Raw genomic sequence first — 27,779 nt, forward strand, 5'->3', positions numbered from 1 at the left:
AAAGTGCATTTTTACAAATAATATGTTGATTTTTCATTTCATTGGCAAATTATACTTCCACCACGAAAATAATAGATGTTAGTATAATTAATTTCGAAAGGCGATATTTCCTAAATAATGCTTAAATGCCATACATATAATCACACTCTTTCAGATACGTTAATAATGTTTAATTTCCACTTCATGTAATCGTTAAACATTTAAACAAGACATAAAACATACGTTTTACAAGAAAAAAAAACGAACAAAAAATATTTAAAAAAAAACGAACACGATCTCTTTGAAATATTAAACATTAAATTGTGATTTACGTAGAATTTGATATAATGATGAATGGAAACCGCATCGCTTTGTTCAGTGCACCCAATCTTACAGTAATGAATAAAACCCTTTCAATGCCACAAGATATTAGCTGAAAATGTTTTGATATTAAAATTGAATGAAACTTTTTCAAATAAAAGCTAATAAATGGTTTAAAATTCGATATTTCAATACAGTTTGACACTTTTTACCACTTTGAACATAACGATTGATTGTTAAATGTTTTACACAAAATGAGTTTGATCCGGATCAAAGTGGTCCAAGAATTTATGAACTAGCAATTACACTTGTACAAGATTTAATGGACAAACAGACGGACAGATAAAGTGTTTTACACCCTAACTTTATGATAGTGAGGGATATTATTAAAAATAAATGAATGATAAATATATGTCCTAAGAGGCCATGTCATCGAATTAATTACATTTGTTTATGACTCTTACCTGCTCGATGCTCACAGTTTTCCTTATTTACTTTTGTTACTTTGTATGTATTGAGTTGGTTATTGTATGTTCTTTGTTGTATTTATCTGTCTTCCATGTCTGGTATTTATCCCTGGGTTGCATTCTTTTGATTTCCACTAGAAACTTGGTTCCCTTGATTATTCTTTCGATCCAAACATAGCGGATAGAGGGGATAAGAAAATCATTTGGTAACTATATTAAACAAGGTAAACTCGTTATTGTCCAGATGTAAACTTCCTAATATGTGAATTAGAAATACTGGTTGAAAAACTTATTGGGGGAAGCTATTATAAAGCAGAGCATATTTCATAGAATATAGGTTCTGGGTAACTATAAATTTGCACAGAACCAATACAATGCGACAACGACCGTCAGGAGAATGCTTGTTTTTGGTACATAGTGGCCCCTATTTCCAGTCAAAACAATCCCAAATATACGTCTCAGCATTCTCTGGTGGTATAGCACCTTGTATTTTAATTCAAAAGGTATCCATACACTTCTACTCAAGTTATCGTCCGAGCATGAAATGCCTATGGACTCGACAATGTTTGCATAGAGATCTTTACACCTATCAGAGGCGGATCCGGATACTTTGAAAAGGAGGGGCAGCCGGTGGTCATAAAAAATGGGGTGCTAGAACATTATTTACATTTTTTTTTTCATTTTACAAATGAAAATGACATATTTTCATATAAACAGGAGGAGTGTCAACCCCCTGACCCCTCCGAATCCGCCACTGCCTAAACTCAAATTATTTTCCGGGGAACAACTCTGTGTTTGGAAAAACAGAAACAGCTGTTTGGACTTCGAATATCTAAAAGGTGCTCAAGGATTTAAAAAAATACTTAGCTGGTCTAAAAGTTATCTCAAATCCAGGAAGTATAGAGTTATTGTTAATTCCACTGAATAAAATGTATTCTATGCGGTGTACTTGGTGGTGTACTTCAGGGATCTGTATTACAGCCTTTGTTACATTTTTGTATTTATTATTGATATTGTATATCAACATCTCGTTACAAAATAAAGAAAAATATATCTCGTAAGTTATTTGCTGACGACACTTCGTTTAATTCTTCGGGTCAATATCAAGTTCTGATCAAATCTGCAATTGAAAGGGATTTGAAAGAGTGTGATGAATGGTCGAAGCGATGGAAATATCTTTTAATCCTGATTGAACTGAAGTTTTAGTGATGTCTGTTCATTATTCTTGCAAAGTTTGCGCTTTTGTGTAACATTCAATCAAATATTTATTAACATGTTATCAAATTATTTATTGATATCAATAAATAGATTAATTATTAACGCGTTTTAAAGAGGGTGCCACTATAGGTGGTTTAATCGTGGTCAGAAAAGTATTTGCAATTATTTTATTGGATATTGCGCGGCATGCATAATCCGGAATAATATAAAATAACACGTAAAATAACATTTATTAACATGTTAATAATTCGTTCAATTTATTGAGATCAATAAATGATTTATCAACATGTTAATACATATTTACCAACATGTTATTAATTCATCTATTTATTGATATCAATAAATCATTTATGCACGTATTAATATAAATATTTATTGATATCAATAAATAGGGAATAAATTCCGCAACGGCTTGCCATTTTTATACATGTTACAAAAGTACCCTGCAAACGCACGGTGTATTATATTTCATATTGCTATATACAATTTCTGGATATATCCGCTAGACTTAATGTTTTAATTCTTATATCTGTGGCAACATCCATTCAGCACTTGTGTATATATCATAACTCATATGTCGTCATGGTTTACCGTAACTACGCAGACTTTTTGTATCGTGCTAGACTTCTGGAACCGGGTTACATTGTATGTTGCTACAAGATTGAAATCATCTCTTCAGAAATTTTGTGGTTATCATGAACTCGTGGATCATTACATTGTATCCATCTGTACCGTGGAAACTGATTTGTTGAATGTGTCAGTTTCCCTTCCCTCTTTCGTCTACCGAAACTTGACTTTTTATGAGACACTCGGCATATGTTTCTAGAAAAGCAGAGGACGCTTACCCTTTCGGTGCACCTGTCCATGTTCCTAGTTTTAAGTGGAGTCCGAGTTACTCATTTACTGTTGTTATTTTGTATGTATTATTTTGTTTATTTTATGTTCTTTGTTGTGTTTATCCGTTTTCCATGTCTGGTCTTTGTCCCTGGATTACATTCTTTTGATTTTCGCTAAAATCTTGGTTCCCTTGATTACTCTTTCACCATTTTCCTTAATAAACGAATGTCACTTTCAGAAGTTTCGTTTAAACCATCGTACGTTTTCTGAATACAATTGTCAGTGGCCGCTTGCTGAGCCATTGTAATTTCTTTCCACAGTGGCCAGATATAAAAGGGAGGGTTTGTGGTCATGCCAAAATGTTTTTGATATCCTCGTCGTATATTTTGCGCCTGTCCCAAATCAGGAATTTCAGTCCACTGTATGTGTTGTTATGTACGCCCTTTCAGTTCACATTTTTTGTTTTTGTTTTTGTTTCAATCTGTAGGAGCAGTTATTTCACTGTGCTTATGTATAATGTTACTTTGAGGACACCAACCAAAATGGCTTACAACTAATGCCCAATTCATTATAAGAAATTCAGATGAAAAGAATGACAGATAAAGAATGTACAGATGGACTGACAAAGGATTCCAATATTCCTCCCACTAATTGTGTGGGAGAATAATTAGACACCAATTCTTCAATTGCTGTAACCTAAGGTAACACTTAATACAATTAGATAAAGTATCTCTTTAATGAAATAAATCTTAATAAACGAGAATTACCATATATTAGATAATTCCATCTATTAACCAAATATGCAATGATTGACACTAATGAAGAATACATTTTTCCTCTTATCTAATAATGTCACAACTATTATTGTAAATAATCAAAATATTATTGTCATAAATTTGCACTAATTAAAGGTTCTAAATGAACTAATTTAGTAGCAGTCTTTACAAAAAACAGACAAGAGGTGAGTCATAAGTAGCAGTCTTCATAAAAATCAGACAAAAGATGAGTCATGCATGCCAAAAACTGCACAAATTCACTTTTATTTCCTATTCAGAAACATTTAGAGACTACATAACCAGTCTGAGTTTGTTATATAGAGATTGCGTATGGCAGTTTGGAAGCGTTATCGTTCCTAAATTGGTTTGATTTGGAGATTTTATTTGGAGACAAATTGGTTTTCTCAATAATACAGACCTATAAAGAGAAAAGACTACTATTGTGCAAAAATATAGCTTATGTGGACCAAAAAAACACTGTTTACTAGGTGTTTTTTTTGTCTATATTATAAACAACTTCTACCAAAGGCATTGTCTTAATTTTATATGGACAAGTATTTACATTCAATTTAAACCTTGAGTATGGTGTCACCTAAAAATTGCTCAGAATGTGATCCCTCAAATATCTGATATCTATCTTAAGTAGTCCAGATGTAATTAACGCCTTGTGATGTTGGCGTTTTCAAAAAATTGAATACATGCAAAACCTAAATGCACAGATTATATTTGTCATGATACTGAACATTGAACATTAATCAATCATTCTAATAATGTTCACTGAATAACATGCTCAAAGTGCAAAAAATCATTAAAAAAAGCAATCAACAGATTTTTTTCCAAATTCGCACCAATCATAGATCTTTACATACTTTAATATATATATATATATATATATATATATATATATATATTTAAATTTACATTAATCAATTTGCTATTGTTTTGTTTACATCAGACAAACAAAGGAAAAATGGTCAAAAATGACACTTTCTGGGGCCATAACTCCAAGATGTATCAACATAATTTTCTGATATTTGCACCGAAAAAATGATGTTGTTATACAGAACATTTTATCAATTTACAATTATCACCAATCTTCTACAGTGTTTCCAAATAAAAAACAAAAACTGATAAAAAAAACCACCAAACATGACACTTTCAAGAACCTTAACTCAAAGATGGATCAACAGATTTTCTAAATTTTGCACAAAAATAGATGTTGAAAAAATTTAGATTTGATCAATTTCCATTAATCATAAATCTGCTTTCGTTTTCTCAATAATAAGCAAATACTGCCAAAAAGGTAAAATTTGCAACAAGAGGCTTCCAGGAGCCAGAACCGCTCACCTGGTTAAAATTTTGCCTTTCGAGGGCAATAACTCTAACAAGAAGATGTCCGACAATTTTGACTCCATGAAGACTTTGGTAGGACCTATCACGAGGATCATTTCATCAATCGAAAGTTCCATTTTATCTACATTTTTGTATTATAGTTTTCAAGATATTGACTGAAAACTGCATAAACCTATTTTTTTGCCTTTCAAGGGCAATAACTCTTATATTAAGTCGTCTGACAACTTTGATCCCTCGAGACTTTTGTAGGCCTTGTAATAAGAAGCATTTCAGCAATTGAAAGTTTCATTCTATCTATCATAGTTTTCAAGATAAAGCCTGAAAACAATCCAAGTCTGACCATAGTGGTATAAAATATTGTGGAACAATATCAGAGACATTTCTATGCTTTCACTGGAGCTAAATAGTTGATTTCTATGAAATGCTTATTTATGCCCCTTTTTGGCCCCTCATTCTAAAACAGCTCTGGCTATAATTCCTTACATCAATACCAACCTTCCTTTTGAGGTTTGTAATCCTGCCATAAAATTTTATAAAGATCAACCAACCAATATTCAAGTTATCGCACAAAATCTAAGTTTCTACAGAAGCCAATGACAGTGCCATACCAATATATACCAACAACAATTTTTTCTGTCGTATAAAACAATAAAGTTAAACAGACAAAATTACATTATCTGACTTCCACAGCAAAAGAATTTCCATAATAATTAGAAACTGAAGCTGGATTCAATGCATTCCTAAAGTTATAACACGGATTGTCATGACAAGTGCATTATTAAATTTCACTTACTTTTTGGTAAATAAATTGTAGGAAAATGGTACTATGAAAAAATCAATCATTTAGAAAAATAAATACTTGATCTGTTACAACCTGAAAATGCTAAAGATGTATACTCGGCGTCACATAAATAACATACTGTTAAAATTTGAATAAAAATATTTTCTTCGACTTTATTGACACCAACCGTCGTTTAAATTGTCTTAAATGACTTGCTCATTCGTTTAGCCAAACAGCTTCTCAAAAACAAGTCGCTTATTAGCTTAAATCATGCGTAACAAATCCTTACGGGAAAATCCCATACTAATATCCGCCATGTTGGTTTTTACGGGACGATTTGTTTACAAACGAAGTGCGTAAGTTCCCGTCGAACTCCGGTGACAATCGTCTGCTTGATCAACTTCTCGGTATTATACGTTGTTCGCGTAAAATAAATCCGAGATATCCGAAATAACGCCGAATTGCATTCTGGGTTCTTCGGTTTTTGGACAAACCATTTAAACGTAAACAACATCTCCTAGCAACCCGATCACTGTAAACATGGCCGACTTTTTACAATGTAAATATTGCCACCTAGAATTAAAATCTGACCGGAATTTAACGATTCAATGTTTAGGGAGAAGCCGTTTGGCTAAACGAATGAGCAAGTCATTTAAGACAATTTAAACGACGGTAGGTGTCAATAAAGTCGTAGAAAATATTTTTATTCAAATTTTAACAGTATGTTATTTATGTGACGCCGACTATAGATATAAAAACACATACACAATCTGTCTCTCTCACACACGCTTCTCTCATAATATACTCAACATGTATCTTCCTAGTACAAACATTTCACACAACTACCTGTATCTAATGTTTGATGGTTAGTTGCCATTAAGTGTTGTTCAAGCACTTGAATATCACAGAAATTTGGTAAAATTGACTCCTGTAGTACTATGTTGTTCTGATCTGATCACAGACATGGCTGAAATTTCTGTAAAATAAATAAACATCTCAACATAGATTCAAATTTAACATTCAATTAGAAATATTTCACTTCCTGGTAACAGTAACAGAACTGGAGCTAACATGTCTTTATTTTAATACATGTAAGTTATGCTCATCTAATACACTCTAATTTTTTACTATGTTTTATTTTATGTATTTGTCACACCACCAGACTTATCAGGAGGGATTCTGATTGATTGATTGATTGATTTGTCACACTACCAGACTAATCACAAGAGCTTCTGATTGATTGATTGAATGATTGTCACACCACCAGACTAACCACAAGGGATTCTGATTGATTGATTGATTGATTGTCATATCACCAGACTAACCATGAAGGATTCTGATTAATTGATTGATTGATTACCAAACCAACAGACTAACCATGAGGGATTCTGATTGATTGACTGATATGTCACAACATCGGACTACATGGATTCTGAATGACTGCTTGATTTGTCACACCACCAGATTAACCACCAATGACTGTGATCGATAGTAGTACTTGACTTCCTATTGTGATAATTGATTTTTCCTGCATTTCAAAATGAGAATAGTAAAAAAAATCAAAAAGATTTAACTTTGCATTAGTCTGACACAATGAACTTTTTTTCTTGTGTTGGTTTACAGAAGCGACAGACCAAATGTTGGTATGTCACCTAACATGGACAGGTAGGTATGTTACATAACATGGTTTATAGAACCATCAGCCCAAAGATAGGCATATCACCTTACATGGACAGGTAGGTATGTAATCTAACATGGTTTTCAAAAGTAACAGCCCACAGGTAGATATGTCACCTAACATGGTTTACAGAAGTAACAACCGACAGGTAGATGTGTCACCTAACGTGGTTTACAGAAGTAACAACCAACAGGTAGGTATGTCACCTAACGTGGTTTACAGAAGTAACAGACCACAGGCAGATATGTCACCTAACACGGGGTACAGAAGTATCAGACCACAGGTACACTCCTTGAGATGTTTAGGTTTCCTGCACACATGACACCCAAACACAGGCTAAACGCTCACCAAACGCACCATAAACAAACGCTCCTTGTGTGTGTTTAAACGCATTATAGATGAATGACAAAAAATAACAATTTTGACATATAATGAAGACAGAAAAAAAATAAAATAAAATTAATGAAATTATATAAATTAATAAAAGCAAAAAATTTTAAAATAACAGTTAAATCAAGGAAATAATCAAAGGACAAAAATAAACGAATGGTTCTATCGTGCATTTAAACAAAAGCTGGTATCATGTGTTTAAACGAACGCTTCTGTTGTGCGTTTAAACATACGCTCCCAGCATGCATTTTAAAAAAACACTACTCTCATGTGGTTAAATGAATGCAAAATGATGTGTAAATGCACGATATATGATGCACAAATGCTAAAATGGGAAACATGATGGTCTCAAGGAGACCTAAACGTGGTTTACAGAAGTAACAACCCACAGGTAGGTATGTCACCTAACATGGTTTACAGAAGTAACAGTTCACAGGTAAGTATGTCACCTAACATGGTTTACAGAAGTAACAGTTCACAGATAGGTATGTCACCTAACGTGGTTTACAGAAGTAACAGTTCACAGGTAGGTATGTCACCTAACATGGTTTACAGAAGTAACAACCCACAGGTAGGTATGTCACCTAACATGGTTTACAGAAGCAACAGACAACAGGTAGGTATGTCACCTAACGTGGTTTACAGAAGTAACAGTTCACAGGTAGGTATGTCACCTAACGTGGTTCACAGAAGTAACAGTTCACAGGTAGGTATGTCACCTAACGTGGTTTAAAGAAGTAACAACCCACAGGTAGGTATGTCACCTAACGTGGTTTAAAGAAGTAACAGACCACAGGTAGATATGTCACCTAACGTGGTTTACAGAAGCAACAGTTCACAGGTAGGTATGTCACCTAACGTGGTTTACAGAAGTAACAACCCACAGGTAAATATGTCACCTAACGTGGTTTACAGAAGTAACAGTTCACAGGTAGATATGTCACCTAACGTGGTTTACAGAAGTAACAGACCACAGGTAGGTATGTCACCTAACGTGGTTTACAGAAGTAACAGTTCACAGGTAGATACGTCACCTAACATGGTTTACAGAAGTAGCAGTTCACAGGTAGGTATGTCACCTAACATGGTTTCCAGAAGCAACAGTTCACAGGTAGGTATGTCACCTAACATGGTTTACAGAAGTAACAGTTCACAGGTAGATATGTCACCTAACGTGGTTTACAGAAGTAACAACCCACAGGTAGGTATGTCACCTAACATGGTTTACAGAAGTAACAGTTCACAGGTAGATATGTCACCTAACGTGGTTTACAGAAGTAACAATTCACAGGTAGATACGTCACCTAACATGGTTTACAGAAGTAACAACCCACAGGTAGGTATGTCACCTAACGTGGTTTACAGAAGTAACAGTTCACAGGTAGATATGTCACCTAACGTGGTTTACAGAAGTAACAATTCACAGGTAGGTACGTCACCTAACGTGGTTTACAGAAGTAACAACCCACAGGTAGATAAGTCACCTAACGTGGTTTACAGAAGTAACAACCCACAGGTAGGTATGTCACCAAACATGGTTTACAGAAGTAACAGACCACAGGTAGATATGTCACCTAACATGGTTTACAGAAGCAACAAGCCGCAGGTAGATATGGTTTAAAGAAGTAACAACCCACAGGGAAATATGTCACCTAAACATGGACAGGTTGGTACATGTAGGTCACCTATCAAGGACACATTTTTTTTGTTTCTGAGTCAACCAGTGATAAATCTAGCTATGATATACCATATGCTTGACTATAAACTTGGATGTCTCTGGCATGACTGGACCAGGTAATTAATCTGCCACCTCAAATGCATGTTACATCAAATATACATCTGGTCAGAAACTGGACAATTTGTTTCCATCTCTTTCAATTAACATATTTAAAAAAAATGTCCAATTTCAATTTATCTGACCATCTTTTGAGTATTGGTTTTGTGACATTTCTTAGGTGAGGACCAATGAGAGCATGCAGTTTACTGTGCATTTACCCCCTATTGTGAGCTTTTCAGTACAAATTATTATACTTTTATTACTGTGAAAGTACTATTGTTCATAAGGTACCAATTTTTCATGGGTAGGCCAATCCAGAAATTTTGGTTGCCAACGAAAAGGAGATTTCCATTGATGTGTGTGTGATGTGTGTACTGAATACCTTCAAACCACAAATTCAACAATCCACAGACTTGTGTTTCTTCCCTAATCCACGAAAATTGGCATCCACAAATTAAGATACTTTTACAGTAATACATACTTAGCATGATGAGGCCTTGTTCTTTGTGTACGACAATTTTTTCCCCAGTAACAGTCTTCACGCTTCTGTACATCTTCTACAATAAACAATAGATGTAATTATAAAGAGACAAATACATGTATATCCATACCTAACAAAAATTTCCAGGTGTCAGAATCAGAAAAAAAAAGACAAGCTTTTGTTTACACTTTAAATTGCCATGAGAATTTTCAGTGATAAAATCAATATAAGAATTTAATTTTTTTTTCCAAAATTTTAAAACAAATCCGCATGCTTGACTAAATTAAAGATCTAATGTCCAGGCCTGGTTATCATTATCTTTCTCAAATTGATGTTTTTTTCTCAAATTCTTGTGTCTTTCCTCGAGTCTTCAATTTCAAGTAGTCAAAATTTAAGCTGAAGAAGGATTTGAAGAAAATCACAGTTTAAGATTCTTTCTGAAACTGGGCCAAGATATAAAAATAGTACACTTCAGGGTTATTTCATTAATCACGTTAATAGGTTTACTAATTATTAATATCAATAGGTCCCAACTCCATGATTAAAAATAACCTTTTCATAATGACAAAAAAATAATTGAAATTAAATTCATTAGAAATCAAATTATAAGGAATAATTCTAATTTTTCAACAGGTTTTTGAAATTACATGGTTTTGGTCAGTTTACACTTTTTATGAACTGCTTATTATAAACCAAACCACTCTGCAGTTTATGAGAATCAACTGCAGGTAACCATGTCATTTTGTATAACCTCATCAAAAATAGTTCCTTAAATGAACAGATGCAAACACAGACAGACTGATGAATCATGTTTGTTTACGTACATAGCTCAGTTAATTTATTGTAATACTTCAACAAATACCTGGAAAATCTTGTTTAGGAATATCCTTTCTATATTGATAAGCAAGCTCCTTAAAGTTCCTCAATCCACAGGTATAACACAAAGCAGTATTAGAATTGATGGTTGTTCTGTACTGGTCTAAAATTATAATGGTTGCATAAGGAGCAATATACAGTGTTATTAGGTCAGTGAGAATAATTACAAATTTACAATTGTTCAATACATTTTACTTGTTACTATGAAATGTGCCCTAAAATGTACAGTTTCACCTAAAGCTGTCATTGACCTCTGATATCATGTAACATGTAACAACAGCATGGTGTTGTATGCATTGTTGTACTAGGTATACCTGCATTGATTCCATATAGTGAAAATTGGAAAATGTCACTAACAAAAGGACCATATCAAACAGCAACCAATATTGCTAAAATATGCTCCATCTATCATATCTATACAAAACCACTTATCAAATTTGAAACTAGTCAATACATTGCAAGTTAAAAGTAATTGCTACAAAGTTCAGGTGAATGGAGGGACATGGTGATTCTTATATACTGTGAACTTCTTGAGTTTGGGATTAATACTGAATATCCAAGATGCACAGTCAATAACAATGTAGGATAGATACTTCAGAGAGAATTTTAATATCATTTTTTATTATCAAATAGCATTCTGTATTTCTTTATATGTATTTTAAGTCTTAGGGAAAAGTAATGGCACAAATCATCAATATCGCTTGATAAAGTAAAACGATGTCAAAATTGAAGAGAAATTTAGTCCAATGAAATAGGTCCAACCACGTTGGAGAGTTCATTTTACTGCCTCACTCATCCTAACAGAATTTCAGTAGCGATTCTGGCATGTGTTTATTTTTAGATAAATGACATTAACATTACTACTTCACAGCTGTACTTAACACATTGTTATTGTATATTAACCAATGAATTCAGGATAAACAACATGTTCAAAGTCATATCGTGCAAAGAACCCACTATTCAACCATCTACCGTAAACAAGAAATAAAAAAGCCACAAACCTGGAAAGGGTTAATAAGGTACAAAACACCATGCAAAAACAATACAAAATATTTAAGCATTCCCTCCAAGAGAAGCTGATAATTCTGTAAGGACAATATTTCCATTATGTATCACCTAAATAATTGCTAACTTGTGCACTAAACATGAAATAGATAAGCAACAAACTGGAAAAAGAGCCCAAGTAAAAGAAATATACAAATTATCTAAGAATTCCCTACAAAAGAATCTTACAAAAATTACCATTATCCACCATTTAAATAACTACTAAGCTGTATAGTAAACAGGAAGTAGATAAACAATAATCCTGAAAATAGGAGGCATTGTGCAAATCATCATGGAAAAGCAATACACCAAATAGCTTGGTATTCCATTCAAAGGAAGCTGAGAAATCTAGCACAGAAATGTGTAATGGAAGGACAAAGTGATTGCAATAGCCACACTCAAAATTTGAGTGAGGGTATATTTAATTGAGGGTATAATAGAACCTAGACATATTTCTGTTTCTAAAGGGAATCCCTCAACACTTGTCTACTATTAACCAATGATTACAAGATTAATATAAATACCAGGACATGTGTATGTTCCTGCTTCTAGTTTCTGTAAGGAATCTCTCAACACTTGTTTTACTGTTATACCTTTGTCTTCTAAATAATTCTAAAAATAGATGAGGAATCTTTATGTGACATGTTTATATAGAACACATTAGAGAATGATTTAAGTTATTGACAGTAAATTCCAGCTTAAAGTTTCCTGTTGTTTAAAGACCTTTTCACCTCAATGCATTAAAATGAAACAATGGGACCACAATAAAACTAGAAGCCCTGTTTATAACAGGAACCCCTGCCTCATTTGTTAGTGGTGATTCAATTAGTAAATCATATGTGTCTGTAAGACACTAATGATGCCCCCGCTCGCTAGAATTAGGAACATGTTTATTTTTGTATGAAGACATGGTTTGCAGATTCAGAAATCCTTCCAAAGCTTGTGATACTCATGGTTTGGGGATCAATTTGGGGATCAGAAATTCCTAAATATATGCATATCTACATATTGTATCCTGGCCACATAGTGTCATGAAATTCTGTTTGGTAGTGTCAGACCAGTTGCAATGAGAAAAAAAGGACTGATAGACGGAGTGACGGACACATGAAAAATGTTAATACCCCCCATAACAAATCCCTAACTTTGTTGCTTGGGATATATTTCTGACAAAAGTTAAAAAGTCTAACTATCAACCATTTCCGTAATATTCTTTAGTCCAACTATCACCCATTTCCATAATATTTCATGAAAATCAAGATCCTATGACCTTGCACACCATCATTATGTGTAGAAACATCCTGCAAAAAATATTTTAGATAAGGAGATAGCATACAAGCCATATAGCCCTATTTCTGAGTAAAATGACTAAGTGAAACTATCAGCAATTTCCGTAATATTTCACGAAAATCAAAGTTCTTTGGCCCTGCACACCTTCTTTGTGTGTAGAAATATCCTGTAAAATATTTTAGATTTAGCTCAAAAACTGTACGAGGAGATAGTCGGACAAGTCATGATCCACATATTTCTGAGTAAAATGACTAAGTGTAACTATCACCAATTTCTGTAATATTTCACGAGAATCAAAATCCTTTGGCCCTGCACACCTTTATCATGTGTAGAAATATTTTTTTTTTTTTTTTTTTTTTTTTTTTTTTTTATTTATTTGTTTTTTAATAGTCAGGCTTTTACAGAGACCCTTACAGCACCACCTGACTAGGGTGTACAGGGGTATTAAATTGAAATATATAAAGAAAAAACACTGACTATTTTTTACAAGAAATATAAGTTAGATCATTCAATTCAAAATACTAAGTATATAATGTTTTTGAAATAAATCCTTATATATATCAATTAAAAAAAAATGTCCATTCACTCTCTTTTCCTTGCTTCAACTATATACAATATCATTAATCCTTTTATTTTAATATTCATTTATTACTCCTTTCTACTCTCTTTGAAACTCTCACTTCGCACAGTTGCACCCAGATAGTATATATAAAAAAGTCTGCTCCTTTTTCTATTATTTTTTTATATTATTTGAAAATTATTGAAAAATCTGATCACATGGGGCCAAGAATAGCTGTGTTTTATGTATAACATTATTTTGTGTTCCATTATACATATCTAGACTTTTATAAAGTAAAATTTTTTGCTTTACACCACTTATATTTGGAAGTTTTTCATCCAATTTACACTTATAAATATAATTCTTAACAATAATAACAAGCAAGTTTAACAATGATGAATATTCTGGATAACCAAGCAGTATGTTTTTCTTATCTATATTAATGTCGTGAAAAACTCTTTTCAGTCGAACGAAAAATTCGTGTAAAAAAGCCTGAATATGGCAACACTCATAGAAAACATGCTAAATAGTTTCATCATGATTTTTACAAAAAGTGCAAACCTTAGAGTTGACAAAACCTATTTTAAACAAAAAAGTATTCGTAAGAAGTATTCTGTGTAATAATTTGTATTGGAAAGTTTTAAGGTAGGAATTCTTACAACATTTTTGTAAAGTTAGAAAAAAATTCCTCCATTCAAATCTTTCCATATTTACCTTTTCTTGCCATGCCTCAATTTTAGGATTAGGCAAAACAAAAATACTTTTAACCAAATCCTTATAAACAAATTTAATACTTTTACATGTCTGTAAATTTGAAATAAATTTGTTATACACAGTAAAATTTTCAAAATCATACATAGTCATTCCCTGCAACCCTTCTTTCAACTGATTTTTTAAATTAGGTGGAATGCAAGAGAGAAGACTATAATATTTAATAAAATTTTTAGTATTACAAAGCTGACCTATCCTATCAAAAGTATAAAATGTTTTTGTATGCTTGTCTATCAAATCTTTTAAATTTGTCACCCCTTTTGATTTCCATTTGATAAAATAAGGGAAATCATCAAGAGATGCAAAATTCAAAATATCTAAACTTAAAATATCCTGCACGTTTGTACAGTTTGATGATTTGATATCATGTAAACCCTTAACCACATCTCGCCAAAAAGGGTTGGTAATTTTATTACCAACTTCTCGAAGTTTTTCCTTCTGCAAATTAAAAAGTCGAACACCCCCAACCTTTTGAAGTTAGTTGTCAGCAATTTTTTGCCAAATACCAAGCTCATCTGTAAAAAGTCTTTTAATCCAACTCATTTTTAGATATGTACTAAAAGACTCAAGGTGTATCATTTTCAGACCACCGTAACAGAAATTTCCAATTAATGTGTTTCTTTTAATTTTCTCAGTCTTTCCATCCAAAATGAAATTATAAAACAATTTATTTATTATGTGTAGAAATATCCTGTAAAATATTTTAGTTGTAGTTCAAGAACTGAACAAAGATATTGCCAGACAAGCCATGATCATGTGTAATCCGGACGGACTGAGGAACAGCTAGACGGACGGACAGGGGTAAATGAATATGCCCCCCAACAGTTTGTCACGGGGGCATAAAAATCTTTATACACTGTTACATTCAGCATATCAAAGAACCCAAAAGGTTAAGATATCAAATTAAACCCAACTGAAACTGGTCAAGAAGAAATAATACTATGATTAATCATATGCTGTTTTTCACCCTTTTTGGTCCCTAGTTTCTAAATGGCATGGGCAAAAAGAAATTTGTGAGAAACAGCTTACCAGTAATGACCTTGTTTTCCATCACGATATAAGGCAAATTAAGGTTTTTTGTCAAATAGGAAGTAGATGTCATACAAGCAGGAAAACACATTCCACAATACAGTATACCCACATAAAGACATTCCACAATACAGTATACCCACATAAAGACATTCCACAATACAGTATACCCACATAAAGACATTCCACAATACAGTATACCCACATGAAGACGTTCCACGATACAGTATACCCACATAAAGACATTCCACAATACAGTATACCCACATGAAGTTTTGTATAAGTATCAACAGAAAAACAGAAGCTGAAAATGTTGTTACAAAAGAAATGCGTTATGGAATGAAGGATAATAACAAAATTACCAAAGTGATAAAATCTAGGCAGTAGTGAAAAGAAAAGTCTGTACAACAAACATCAGGGCAAAACCAGAGTTTGAAAACCACTGCAATGATCCCGACTTGGTACAGGCATTTCAAAATGTAAGGTGGTTAAACCAGGTTTTACAGCATGCTAAACATCTGGTTTCCATTACAGTTCCTTATTTCCAGTATATTTAAACACAAACTGCCACCAGTCTGATAGAATGAGGGAATGACAAACATAAAACAGTATATTCTGCTAAAGAGCAGAGGAATAATGGGGGGGCAGAGCATCAGCAACATCCTACATAAGTATTTCTGTCAGAATTGATGTATGCAATTAGGATGTGATTGTTTGAACTTGAAATGCAGATGCAAATCATGTCTTAAATACATGTAATGTGAGTACAAATACTCGGTCTCTCATAGGCAAAGCCTAGAATCATATTAACCACAACAGTCCTTCTTGCAAGTTTATCAAATTCCATTCATCGATTTTGGAAGATTTTTCAGATAAAAAACTAGGGGCATATAAATGAACAGATGGAAGACAGCATGATCACTATATGCCTTCTGTTTTTATGAGAGGAAAAAATCAACAATGATGTGTACCATTACACCATACAAACGATTAAAACTGCATATTTCTTATCTTTGTGATCATTTAAGAACCAGTCATAAAAAAAATTCAGACAGTGCCTATGGTAAGGTGATTCATGGTGTAAAAAAAACCACCAAACAAATAATGATTTTTCAGTCTATACATGCTCCATTTTTATGTGACAATAGTCCTTTTTTGGTCTATATATGCTCCATTTTTATGTGACAATAGTCCTTTTTTGGTCTATATATGCTACATTTTTATGTGACAATAGTCCTTTTTTGGTCTATATACTACATTTTTATATAACAATAGTCCTTTTTTTGTATTTAGATCTGTACTTTTGAGGAAATCACATTTAAACTTCCCACTAAAATCAACCAAATCAAACCAAATCAAGAACAATAACTCTTACAAAGTACTAATTTCATGTACAATCTATATAAACTCTAATCTCCAAAACGCAACACCCAAATGAAAAACCAGGTCATGTGGTCTGTATCTGATTCTGAATAAGAAATATAAATAAATTTAGTGGGTTTTTGACATGCTTAAATCACCTCCCGTCTGATTTTAGGTGGGTTTTTGACATGCATGAATCACCTCCCATCTGATTTTAGGTGGGATTTTGACATGCATGAATCACCTTCCGTCTAATTTCAGGTGGGTTTTTTGACATGCATGAATCGTGTCCGGTCTGATTTTAGGTGGGATTTTGACATGCACAAATCACCTCCCGTCTGATTTAGGTGGGATTTTGACATGCATTAATCACCTCCCATCTGATTTTAGGTGGGATTTGACATGCATGAATCACCTCCCATCTGATTTCAGGTAGGTTTTTGACATGTATGAATCACCTCCTGTCTGATTTTAGGTGGGATTTTGACATGTATGAATCACCTCCTGTCTGATTTTAGGTGGGTTTTTGACATGTATGAATCACCTCCTGTCTGATTTTAGGTGGGATTTTGACATGCATGAATCACCTCCTGTCTGATTTTAGGTGAGTTTTTGACATGCATGAATCACCTCCTGTCTGAATTTTATAAAGACTGCTACTTAAATATGACTGTTGCAAATTCAATTTGTCCAAAAAACATTATTCTTTTACACAAAATATCTTACAAAATTGTTTTTTATTGATTAAAAGGGGTTATTGTAAAAGTATCAATTTTTGCAGTGTAATAATTTTCCCTATTTTCATGGTGGACAGAAAAGTGAAAAATACAGTACAAAGGAATTTGACTTTTAACACTATATAATGCAGATCATTACTTGAAGCAGAAAAATTTGTTATCCTTGATATGCTCACATGACAGAATCCACAAAGTAACACACTTACAGTGTATTACAGGGGGATTTCATTTTGGTTTAATGTTTGTTTACTTAGTGTCAAGTAAATGGTATTATTGTATGATATAAATGCAATAAACAAGTATGAAGTAGATACATATATTAGCAAGTAAAAAATACTTACCTTAAATATTTCAGACTCATAAATATTCTCTAAAATAAGATTATTCAGGGACTTCTTTCCAAAATTTAAATCTGAAATATAAAAATTAAGGATTTATCATTTAAATTATTCCAACCTCTAACATAAATAAAACTTGATAATAATAAGTTGAAGTGAAATCATTGCATCAGGAAACAATTTTTCCCATTAACAAGATTTCAAACTAGTTTAAAATATGTAAAATTTGGGTTTGACCTGCTTGTTAAAACATGGCTGACACATTGCCAAGTCAGAACTCAAAATGGTACAGGTGAAAACTACCTGATGGATTCATAGTGGTAAATGAGTAATCAAGGGAACCAAGGTTATAGCGGTAATCAAAAGAATGTAATCCAGGGACAAAGACCAGACATGGAAAACAGACATACACAACAAAGAACATAAAGTAACTAAAATCATACATACAAAGTAACAAAAGTAAATGAGCAACTCAGACTCCACTAAAAACTGGAAGCATGGACCAGGTGCACCAGTAGGCTTTTTCTAGAAACACTCGCCGAGTTGCTCATAAAAAGTCAAGTCTGGGGTAGACAAACGAGGAAAAGAAAACTATGACCCGTTGAATAAATCAGTTTTCATTGTGTTGATGGATATACCATAACGATCCACAAGTTCATGATGACGACCATAAAACTTCTGTAGTGATGACTTCAATCTTGTAGCAACATAACCCTGTTCCAGAAGCCTATTTGTTAGAGTTCTAGCGCGATACAAAAAGTCTACATAATCGGCAAGCTCTGGCATAACGTATGAGTTGTGATATGAACACTCCATACGCAGGAGCCGAAGGGATGTTGCCACAGATGAAAGGAAAGTTGACAATTCTGAATGAAAAGTCATCACGTTTGTCGTAAAGTTTGGTCAATAGTTTTCCTTTACCATCGATTTCTAAGTGTAGGTCAAGATATGAGGCTGACTTCACAGTGTCTGTAGTATCTTTTATCTCAAGTTCTTTTGGATAGATGCGATGTATCAAATCCCCGAAATTAGGATTGTTTAAAGATAACACGTCATCTATGTAGCGGAAACTGAGATTGAAGGATCTAGCCAAACAATATTCTTTCTTTCTGATCAGATCAGCTATAAAGTCAGCCTCATAAGAGTGAAGGAATAGGTCATCTAGTAAAGGAGCACAATTTGTTCCCATTGGAATGCCGACCGTTGTTGAAAAACACGTCCACCACACTGGATAAATATGTTGTCGATTAAAAATTCCAGCATTTTGTAAACATCTTCCTCTGTATATTTGGAAGATGATTTGGAATTATTTCTTACAAAGTATGAGGAATCTCTACCAAGAACTATATATTTGTATCTAGGTGTACCATCTTTTTGGGAAAAACAACGATGTATAATGTTTTTAAGTCAGGATTTTAACTGAGTATGGAGAATAGAAGTACACAGTGTTGAAAAATCATAGGTTTTAATGCTATTATATTCAGATAATAGTCTTGAACTGATTGTCTCCAAAAGATCTTTTGAATTTTTCAGGAGCCACATTGAATTAATACCACTACGGGAGTAACAAGTGTTGTGGTAGGACTGTAGACCCTCTTCGACAGTTGTGTGTAAATTAATTTGGCAATAACCAAAATATTGGGCATAAAAACTTACAAAATAATATTTTGTTTTTAATTTTAAAAATAAGTGAAAACAGATGAATCAATAGACAAACATTAAAATCACCACCATATTTTCCAGACTATAAGTTGATACTTTTTTTCAGCAAAGTGTCAGCCTCGACTTATTGTCCCTTTGACTTAAATCAGAATTTAAAAAAAAAAAATGTTCATCTAAAATGCATTTCATTACATTTCTTTCGTTAAATTTTGATTGCTTTCATTCAAAAACTGCAATCAACAAAAGCCGTCACTAAATTGCAGCTCAAATTATAATCAGTTGAGGTGTTATCCAAATTGCTAATTGCAACCAAATTTACAGGTAACATTTTTTTCTATTGTATTTTGAAATACCATGTAATATTGTTATTAATTATCACTCGTAATTATGAACTATTCATCAAACTAATTTCCTGCTAATTTCACACTTGGGTGCCCATGCTTGACATGTTTACGATTTTGTACACCTGATGATCTAAGGCTTCCGAGTAATTGATGCAATTCAATAAAAATAATTGAACTCATGGACAAAGTATACTTCAACAAAAATATAAATATTAATTTAATTCAGGAATACTACACAAAGTAACAATGCTGGAATAATATGCTGTTAAAAACAAACCCCTCAACTCGGATCACCAATGACACCTACAATATAAATACACAAGTCTGACCCACGACTAGTCTGACAAATTCAACTTACCAGTACCTATGTTTTTTTTTGTCAATTTTGGTCAAAATTAGGCAATTCAACTTATACTCAACAATGACTTATAGTCTGGAAAATATGGTATATCATGTATATACCTCCCACATTAAAAGCAGGGGCATATTAAGAAAATTATAAATAAACTTTAATTTGCTATCTTCTAAAAATAATGCAATGTCAGTAACCTGACCTTTGAACTTTCCAATACAGCCTTGACATTCAGCTTTCTTACATCCCCAGTAAGCATGACAATAATTTCTGTAACATATAGCACCTGAAATAAATATGAAATACATAAAAGTCAACAAAGCATTTATTCTTACATATATTCAAATTGGTAATAATGACATACTTACAGTGAGAAAAAAGTTCCCTTTTTGGAGTGATTGTTTCTTCATTTTCCTCCTAAATAAAATTCTTAACCAAGTGTAACATGTGTAAGTATAAATACATTGATAGGTTTATATATAACAGTATCATTAACAGACTGTATCAGAAAGGTTTATATATTTCTTAATCCTTATTAGGTAAAAATGCCATATGGTTTTTTGAAAGGTCTTAAAAAGCAAGAACATGTACAATACACAGTGTGGCATTCACTTACAATATGATCTCATTGTACAATACACAGTGTGGCATTCACTTACAATATGATCCCATTGTACAATACACAGTGTGGCATTCACTTACAATATGATCTCATTGTACAATACAGTGTGGCATTCACTTACAATATGATCCCATTGTACAATACACAGTGTGGCATTCACTTACAATATGATCCCATTGTACAATACACAGTGTGGCATTCACTTACAATATGATCCCATTGTACAATACACAGTGTAGCATTCACTTACAATATGATCTCATTGTACAATACAGTATGGCATTCACTTACAATATGATCCCATTGTACAATACACAGTGTGGCATTCACTTACAATATGATCTCATTGTACAATACACAGTGTAGCATTCACTTACAATATTATCTCATTGTACAATACAGTATGGCATTTACTTACAATATGATCCCATTGTACAATACACAGTGTGGCATTCACTTACAACTTGATTCCACTTTACATTACGAAGTGTGCTCAGGAACAAAGGCTAGTAATTACCTACATACATGATAGTGTGTCATTTTTAAAATAATTTAATTAAGATTAAAGAACCTTAGTGAGCGTGCTCACATACCCAATAAATTCCTATGTTGGATACTCAAGTAAATGTGTTGGTAAGAAAAATACATGTAGAAGGACCCTGATAAATAAGAAATTAGAGTGTTTTTCAAAAGGAAACAAAATCTGGAAAACGGTAATTTTTGTGAATTTGGCTAAGTTCAAAGCCCGTAATTTTGCTAAAAATCATCGGCACTGAACAAAACGTATTTGAATTGTAACTTATCATGGTGAACTTTCATACCAAAAATCATCTGGAAACATGAAGATGAACTGACAGACAGACTGATGGATGGAACAGTCAAAAACATTATACCCTCCGCAACAGTCACTTGGGGTATGATAACACAGTTGTGACCTATCTTTAAATACATTGAGACCAATCAAATAGTCAGCCAAGAATGGTGTATATGTTTGGTTCATGATAAATTGAATTTGTTACATGCCTAGATTATATATAAGACTTTATTAATACAGTAACATAGCAATTTTCACGGTTGCTTATTTTTAGGGATTCTGTAAAGTAAATGTTTCTGTGGTTTCAAAAAATGATAAGCATTCCATAGTGTTAAAAATCAATATAGCAGGTACTATTTTAGTGCTTTTCTGTCCACCACAAAAAAAGCAAAAATCAGTACACCACAAAAAATGAATACTTTAACAGTATAACTACTCACATTGCTGTGGTGTACCCCTAGGATTTGCTCTAAAGTCTGGCATAGGTTGTAGACAACACTGACATAATACATGGTTCTGGAAAGCAGTACACACATGATTGGGAGGGGTAGGCATATTCTTCTCATCCTTCAACTCTGGGTCTATTGTCTTACCATCTGTAATTACAGGAGAGAAAAGTATATTCACGTATTCAAACCACCAAATGCTTGTGTAGCATGTCTTATCTTTGAAAGTAATAAAATTAATACATTTGTGTCAATAAGTAATGACCTGCCTAAAGATTTAAAAAAAATTAAAAGGGTGTCCAGCCAAAACCCAGGGAATTGGTGGCACATGACAAATTAAAAAGAAATTCATCCTTTCCATATTACAAATTCATTCTTCCTCAAAGTTGAATGTTAGTTTTGGATTAACTTGAACGAGAAAAGAGAAAAAAATTACATAGAAAGCATTGAAATTCAATAGAAATAGGGAGATAACTTTAATTTGAGCAAAGTTTGATTGCTTTGTTTGAAAATTTCAAAATTATTTTCAGAGCCATCCACTGTCGATTCAAAACAAACTTTATACTATTTGGCATACAAATATACATTACATTGGAACAAAAAACTAAGTGGGTTTAAATTTACCGTGCCACATATCATAGGACCTGACCTGATTTGTACATAGAGAGCCTCTAAATGCTATTGTTTTTGCTAAATGCAATGTCACTGAAATACTTGGTTACAATTGTTACAATTTAATATATCTATTTTGTTTTTTATTTGAGAAGTCAAAAATGCAATGATTGTTTATTCATTATTCTATATGAATTGATTGTTTTACCTACTTCCTGTATGACTAGATATTTGCGATATGACACCACGGACAATGTTATATGAACTTGTGATAAGAAAATTTCACATGCGATTGGTTGTTGTCTGATTGTGTATCATTTAATATGAAACCTGATTGGTCAAAAGTAAGGTTGTGACTTTTTCTACGGTTGTTCTTTTGACATTATCGTGGTCATAGACAGACAACTGCCTTAATTTCTGCCATGAAAGATGCTCAGTGTCAAGTGGCAAAAATCAAGTAATCAAAATAAAAAACAAGTGAAAAAATGTTTCATGGGGTGATATACATAGATGTCAAACCCTGAACAGATGGGGCACAAAATTCAAGTATAATACAAATCCTTAGATTTGATTGTGATTAAATGTTTGCCACAGGATAAGAAGGACAAGAATAGTGGTAAAAAACTGAAATACTTGCAAAATTACATGGACAGATAAACTGACAGAGGGAAAATGTTTCTGAAAGGTATGATAAAGAATAATTGTATGGGAATTCCCCCCTTTTTTATGAACCAAAAAAATAAAAATCAGAAATTCGTAACAGTTAAAGCTAACATCAATAGTAATAATCAATTTATCAAAGTTTCATAAATATAGATGCTACTGATTTACAGAGTGAAAACTGTGAAACACCCTAACTTTTTTTATGAATAAAGTCCCATAATTCTAAAATATAAAATTAAAAGGGAGCTTACATCAATATAAATAAACCATTCATCAGTTTCATTGACACTGATGCAAGGGTTATAAAGTTATATTGCAAAACATAAAATCATCCCATTTTTGTATGAACAAAGTATAATAATCCTAAAAAAAACAAAAAGCATATAGAAATCTATAAAACTTGACAGAGAGCTTACATCAATAACAAACGAACAGGAACTGATATTCTATAATGTATCTTGTCTAGACAGTGGGGTGGATGAAAATGTATCATCCAAAATATAAAAACATCACAAAAGGGAGCTTGATTCATCAATCAAAATAAACAGAAGAAAGACAATAGTGCATGCATTGTTTTTAATTATTGTGTAAATATGGGAAATCCCCTCATTCTTATGAACAAAGTCCCATAATTTTACAACAAATAAATCAGAAAACATTTGAAAAGGGAGATTACATCAACAGAAATCAACTATGTTCCAAAGTTTCACAAAAATTGGTGTCAGCAAATCTAAGTTATTGTGATGTCAGAGTAATGGACAGACAGACAGACATATGTATATAATAAAAAGCCCTGTTAAGATGAGCATTTAAAAATGTATGTATCAGCTTCCATTTCATTAGTTTTATGTGTCCTCCATGCATATGCTTAAAATCAAAATAGTACACGGTTACATCAGCAACATGACACATAAAATTGTAGTAAATCTTTAACATTTCTTTCTTTATAAAAAAATTTTTATAGAATCATAAGCCTACAGAAATACCATTAATATCAACTCAAAGTGAACAATAAATATGGGTGTGTTCAAGATTTAGTTATACAAGTAAGCTCTGAAAAACTCTAACAAAAGAAATAAAATCCATGGTAACAAAACAATGACAGTTCGTCTAAATCAGCCTAAAAAGTATTAACATAAGGAAACAAGGATATATTAGTGCGACATAAAAATGTTCATGAAATTATGTATGCCCATCACCATAATACCAGCTTAGTTTATTAAGGCTAGTTTTACCTGAAGTTGAAGGTCCAGGAGTCTCCCCTAAACTCTCAGTGGCTTGGGAATCACTAGTTTCTGCCTTGGTTTCTTCTTCTCCTTTTGCAGCCTCATCTCCCGGTTTTAACCCTAATGCTGTACCTACTGCATTTATTGCTGTAATTAATCAGAAAAGTCACCACTACCAGACTCTTTATAACTATTATCACCTTTGGAAATCATTAAAGACACTAAAGAAATATGAAAATAAGGTACAGTAACGACATTCTAAGATTATTATTTGATTCAGAAATTTGAAGAACAAATTGGAAGTCAATTTCTTTTTATGAAATTAAGAAAGTTTCATTTATGAACATCAATTTGGAAACAGAACCAAAAAAAGTTTCAGCAAATAAAAAAAAACCTGAAAACCCAACATGTTTAATAATATCCCACTGAAATAGGGAATAAAATAAACATTTTTAGACCATGTCAAGAGTGTTTATGCCTTGGGCCTTTTTAACCCCTCATTTCTAAATGATTAGGTGCCACAACCCCTAAAATTTATTCTAACTTTCCACTAGTTATAAGGTACAATTTCATACAGACCCATTCACATACACTTACGTCTAGAATCCACAATGTCTACAAATAAAGACAGCAACACAACCATGATAATACAAAAAGTTTAGTGAAGTTATAAAATGAGTAGCCATACCTGTTTGTAAAATACCTGGCTGTGGAGGGGCATCAGGGGGGACATATCCTGGACACTGGCGACACTTTGTCTGTGCTTGCCTACAGATAAAAACAGGATGGAAATGAAAGTACTCAGTAATGACTAAAACTCCACAAACTGTAAGCAGGAATACTGGTTACTGTACCTTGTTGAAGTCTTGATTCTCAATACTGTAAAAGTACTATTTTTTCAATTGTGAGGTACCAATTTTTGTGGTTTTTATGGGAAGGCCAATCCAAGAAATTTGGTTCCCTACGAAAAGAGATTTCCATTGATGTGTTTACTGAACATCTGAAAACCACGAATTCAAGAATCCATGAACTTGTGTTTCTTCCCTAATCCACAAAATTGGTATCCATGAATTAAAGTACTTTCACAGTATACCATACATTTTCTGTGCATGTACATGTATGTCATAATTGCTTATTCATTTCAATGTGTGAACCTTTTATTTGCAATTGGTATTTGAAATTCAAAATCTTTACATAAAACCATTCTTTAAGTTTTTGATAACTTTTTTTTTCTGATTATGGTTATAAAAAAGCTTATTTTATACATAATGCACAGTATATATCTTACTGAGTGGCTCCAAAGAATGGTGTACCAAAACCAAACAGCACAGGTCTGGGTGGGGCAGGAGGTAATACAGCTGGTGGGAAATGGACCAGTTGAGGAGGGTCACTGAAACAGAGTATGATAAACTGTCATAAATATTTGTAAAGCATCAACCCAGCCAATTGTAATTAATGGTTGTAAAGCATCAACCCAGCATGATCAATTTAAGTTTATATTTGAAACAAGATATTGAGTTATTTTGTACATTTCTGTTTTGGCTGTGGTAAAATAATATTTAGTGCTGATTATAGCTAGATTTACAATATAATCTTATAACTGAATATGTGACTACAAACTGTTGGTATGTGGTGTTGTTTTCATTACAAACTCTAAAGAATGTATGCCATAATCACTCACAATGTTTTGACGGATATTTTTTTTAAATATCTTGTCATATACAAGAGATAGAAATATATCTGTCAACAAGATCAAAGGAAAGAAGGTACAGATCACCGATATAGTTGTATATGCTTTGATTTATCTTTATCATGTGGTCCTTGATCTTGTTCTGTGAATTAAACTACTGAGCAGCCACAAAATTTTACACATGAGAATATTTTTTCCAGCCAATCTCATGAACTATGAATTTTATGTTAAGTTCATCATTCTTCTTTCCATAAAAATATCATTGTAATAGTAATAATTTCATCTCATACTTCATACCACCTGAATTAAACTTGAATACAGTGACCTACTATATATATATTAGATAGAAAAATCAAATAAATTTTCCGAATGCAAAAAATGTGGGTTTTTTTTTTTACTGTATCTTTCAGTACCAGTACAAATTAAATACTAATAAAGCATTCATTACGAAGAAAAATTGTTTTTTCCTAAATTGGGATACACATGGAATCAAGATTACATTTCCAACAATACAAGGTTCTAATAATCTAGACCAATACAGAACTTGGTCATCATGTTAGGGAGTAATTGCATGAAATTTAATGCAGACACAGGGTGTGTGTCTCACATATTCACATTGTTCCAAGACATGAGCGATAAAACTGCAGCATGCTGCATTATCAACAAAGTCAAATGTTATTTGAGTACAAATAGCTCTCTTCCCCAAATACACAGCTTAAAATCAAATTAACATACACATTATTGTTGCCTAAATCTTCTGGGTCATCTGAATCATTGTAATCTTCTTCATCGTCAGTTACATCTTCATCATTATCATAACCATCTTTTGCAAGAGGAGTCATCTATTAAGTATATACACATATTCCAACACAACAGTACTGTAGCAATAATGTTTTTAATACTAATAATACATGTATCATTAATATCAGTGAAAAACCTGTGGATTTTATATGACAATTTATATACATACATGTAACAACTATCATCTTTCAAAACTTCTTGGTTCCATTACATATTTCTATTCAAACACTATTGTTTTCAGTTTGTCTCAATATTCTAACCATGCAATAAAGCTATAATAATGTATTAACATACTAGTACATGTACAACCTATCAATGAGAGAAAAAAAAACACAATCAGACTGCAGATCATATCACAAACAGCATCAGACTACAATAAGAGAAAATGATATACCATTTCTTTAGTTATCTTATTCTTGGCATCAAGTTCTTTTAAATCCTCTTCTGGTCTTTTCTTTTCTGCGTTTATAAATAAAGTAAAGAATA

The 27,779-nt window shown here is 32.6% G+C and overlaps 1 protein-coding gene across 2 annotated transcripts in view; it reads right to left on the bottom strand.

Annotated features, from left to right (window-relative positions):
• Positions 1 to 6,481: 6,481 nt before the first annotated feature.
• The window catches only part of LOC148608563 (E3 ubiquitin-protein ligase CHFR-like), a 31,897-nt gene continuing 10,599 nt past the window's right edge, over positions 6,482 to 27,779 (bottom strand). For both annotated transcript variants that reach the window (XM_088545710.1, XM_088545711.1), the window contains exons 10-21: positions 27,688 to 27,752; positions 27,228 to 27,334; positions 26,091 to 26,192; positions 25,491 to 25,570; positions 24,812 to 24,949; positions 22,296 to 22,451; positions 20,622 to 20,705; positions 18,065 to 18,135; positions 12,503 to 12,590; positions 10,921 to 11,037; positions 10,059 to 10,134; positions 6,482 to 6,708 (exon numbers count right to left, since the gene is read on the bottom strand). In XM_088545710.1, coding sequence (XP_088401836.1) covers positions 6,669 to 6,708; positions 10,059 to 10,134; positions 10,921 to 11,037; positions 12,503 to 12,590; positions 18,065 to 18,135; positions 20,622 to 20,705; positions 22,296 to 22,451; positions 24,812 to 24,949; positions 25,491 to 25,570; positions 26,091 to 26,192; positions 27,228 to 27,334; positions 27,688 to 27,752 — 1,124 coding nt within the window. In that variant the 3' untranslated portion in view covers positions 6,482 to 6,668. The remainder of the gene's footprint in view (positions 6,709 to 10,058; positions 10,135 to 10,920; positions 11,038 to 12,502; positions 12,591 to 18,064; positions 18,136 to 20,621; positions 20,706 to 22,295; positions 22,452 to 24,811; positions 24,950 to 25,490; positions 25,571 to 26,090; positions 26,193 to 27,227; positions 27,335 to 27,687; positions 27,753 to 27,779) is intronic.

This window comes from Perna viridis, chromosome 9 (assembly GCF_037379345.1).
Source record: "Perna viridis isolate PV_CMFRI_1.1 ecotype Kerala chromosome 9, ASM3737934v1, whole genome shotgun sequence".
In the NCBI taxonomy this organism is placed as follows: domain Eukaryota; kingdom Metazoa; phylum Mollusca; class Bivalvia; order Mytilida; family Mytilidae; genus Perna; species Perna viridis.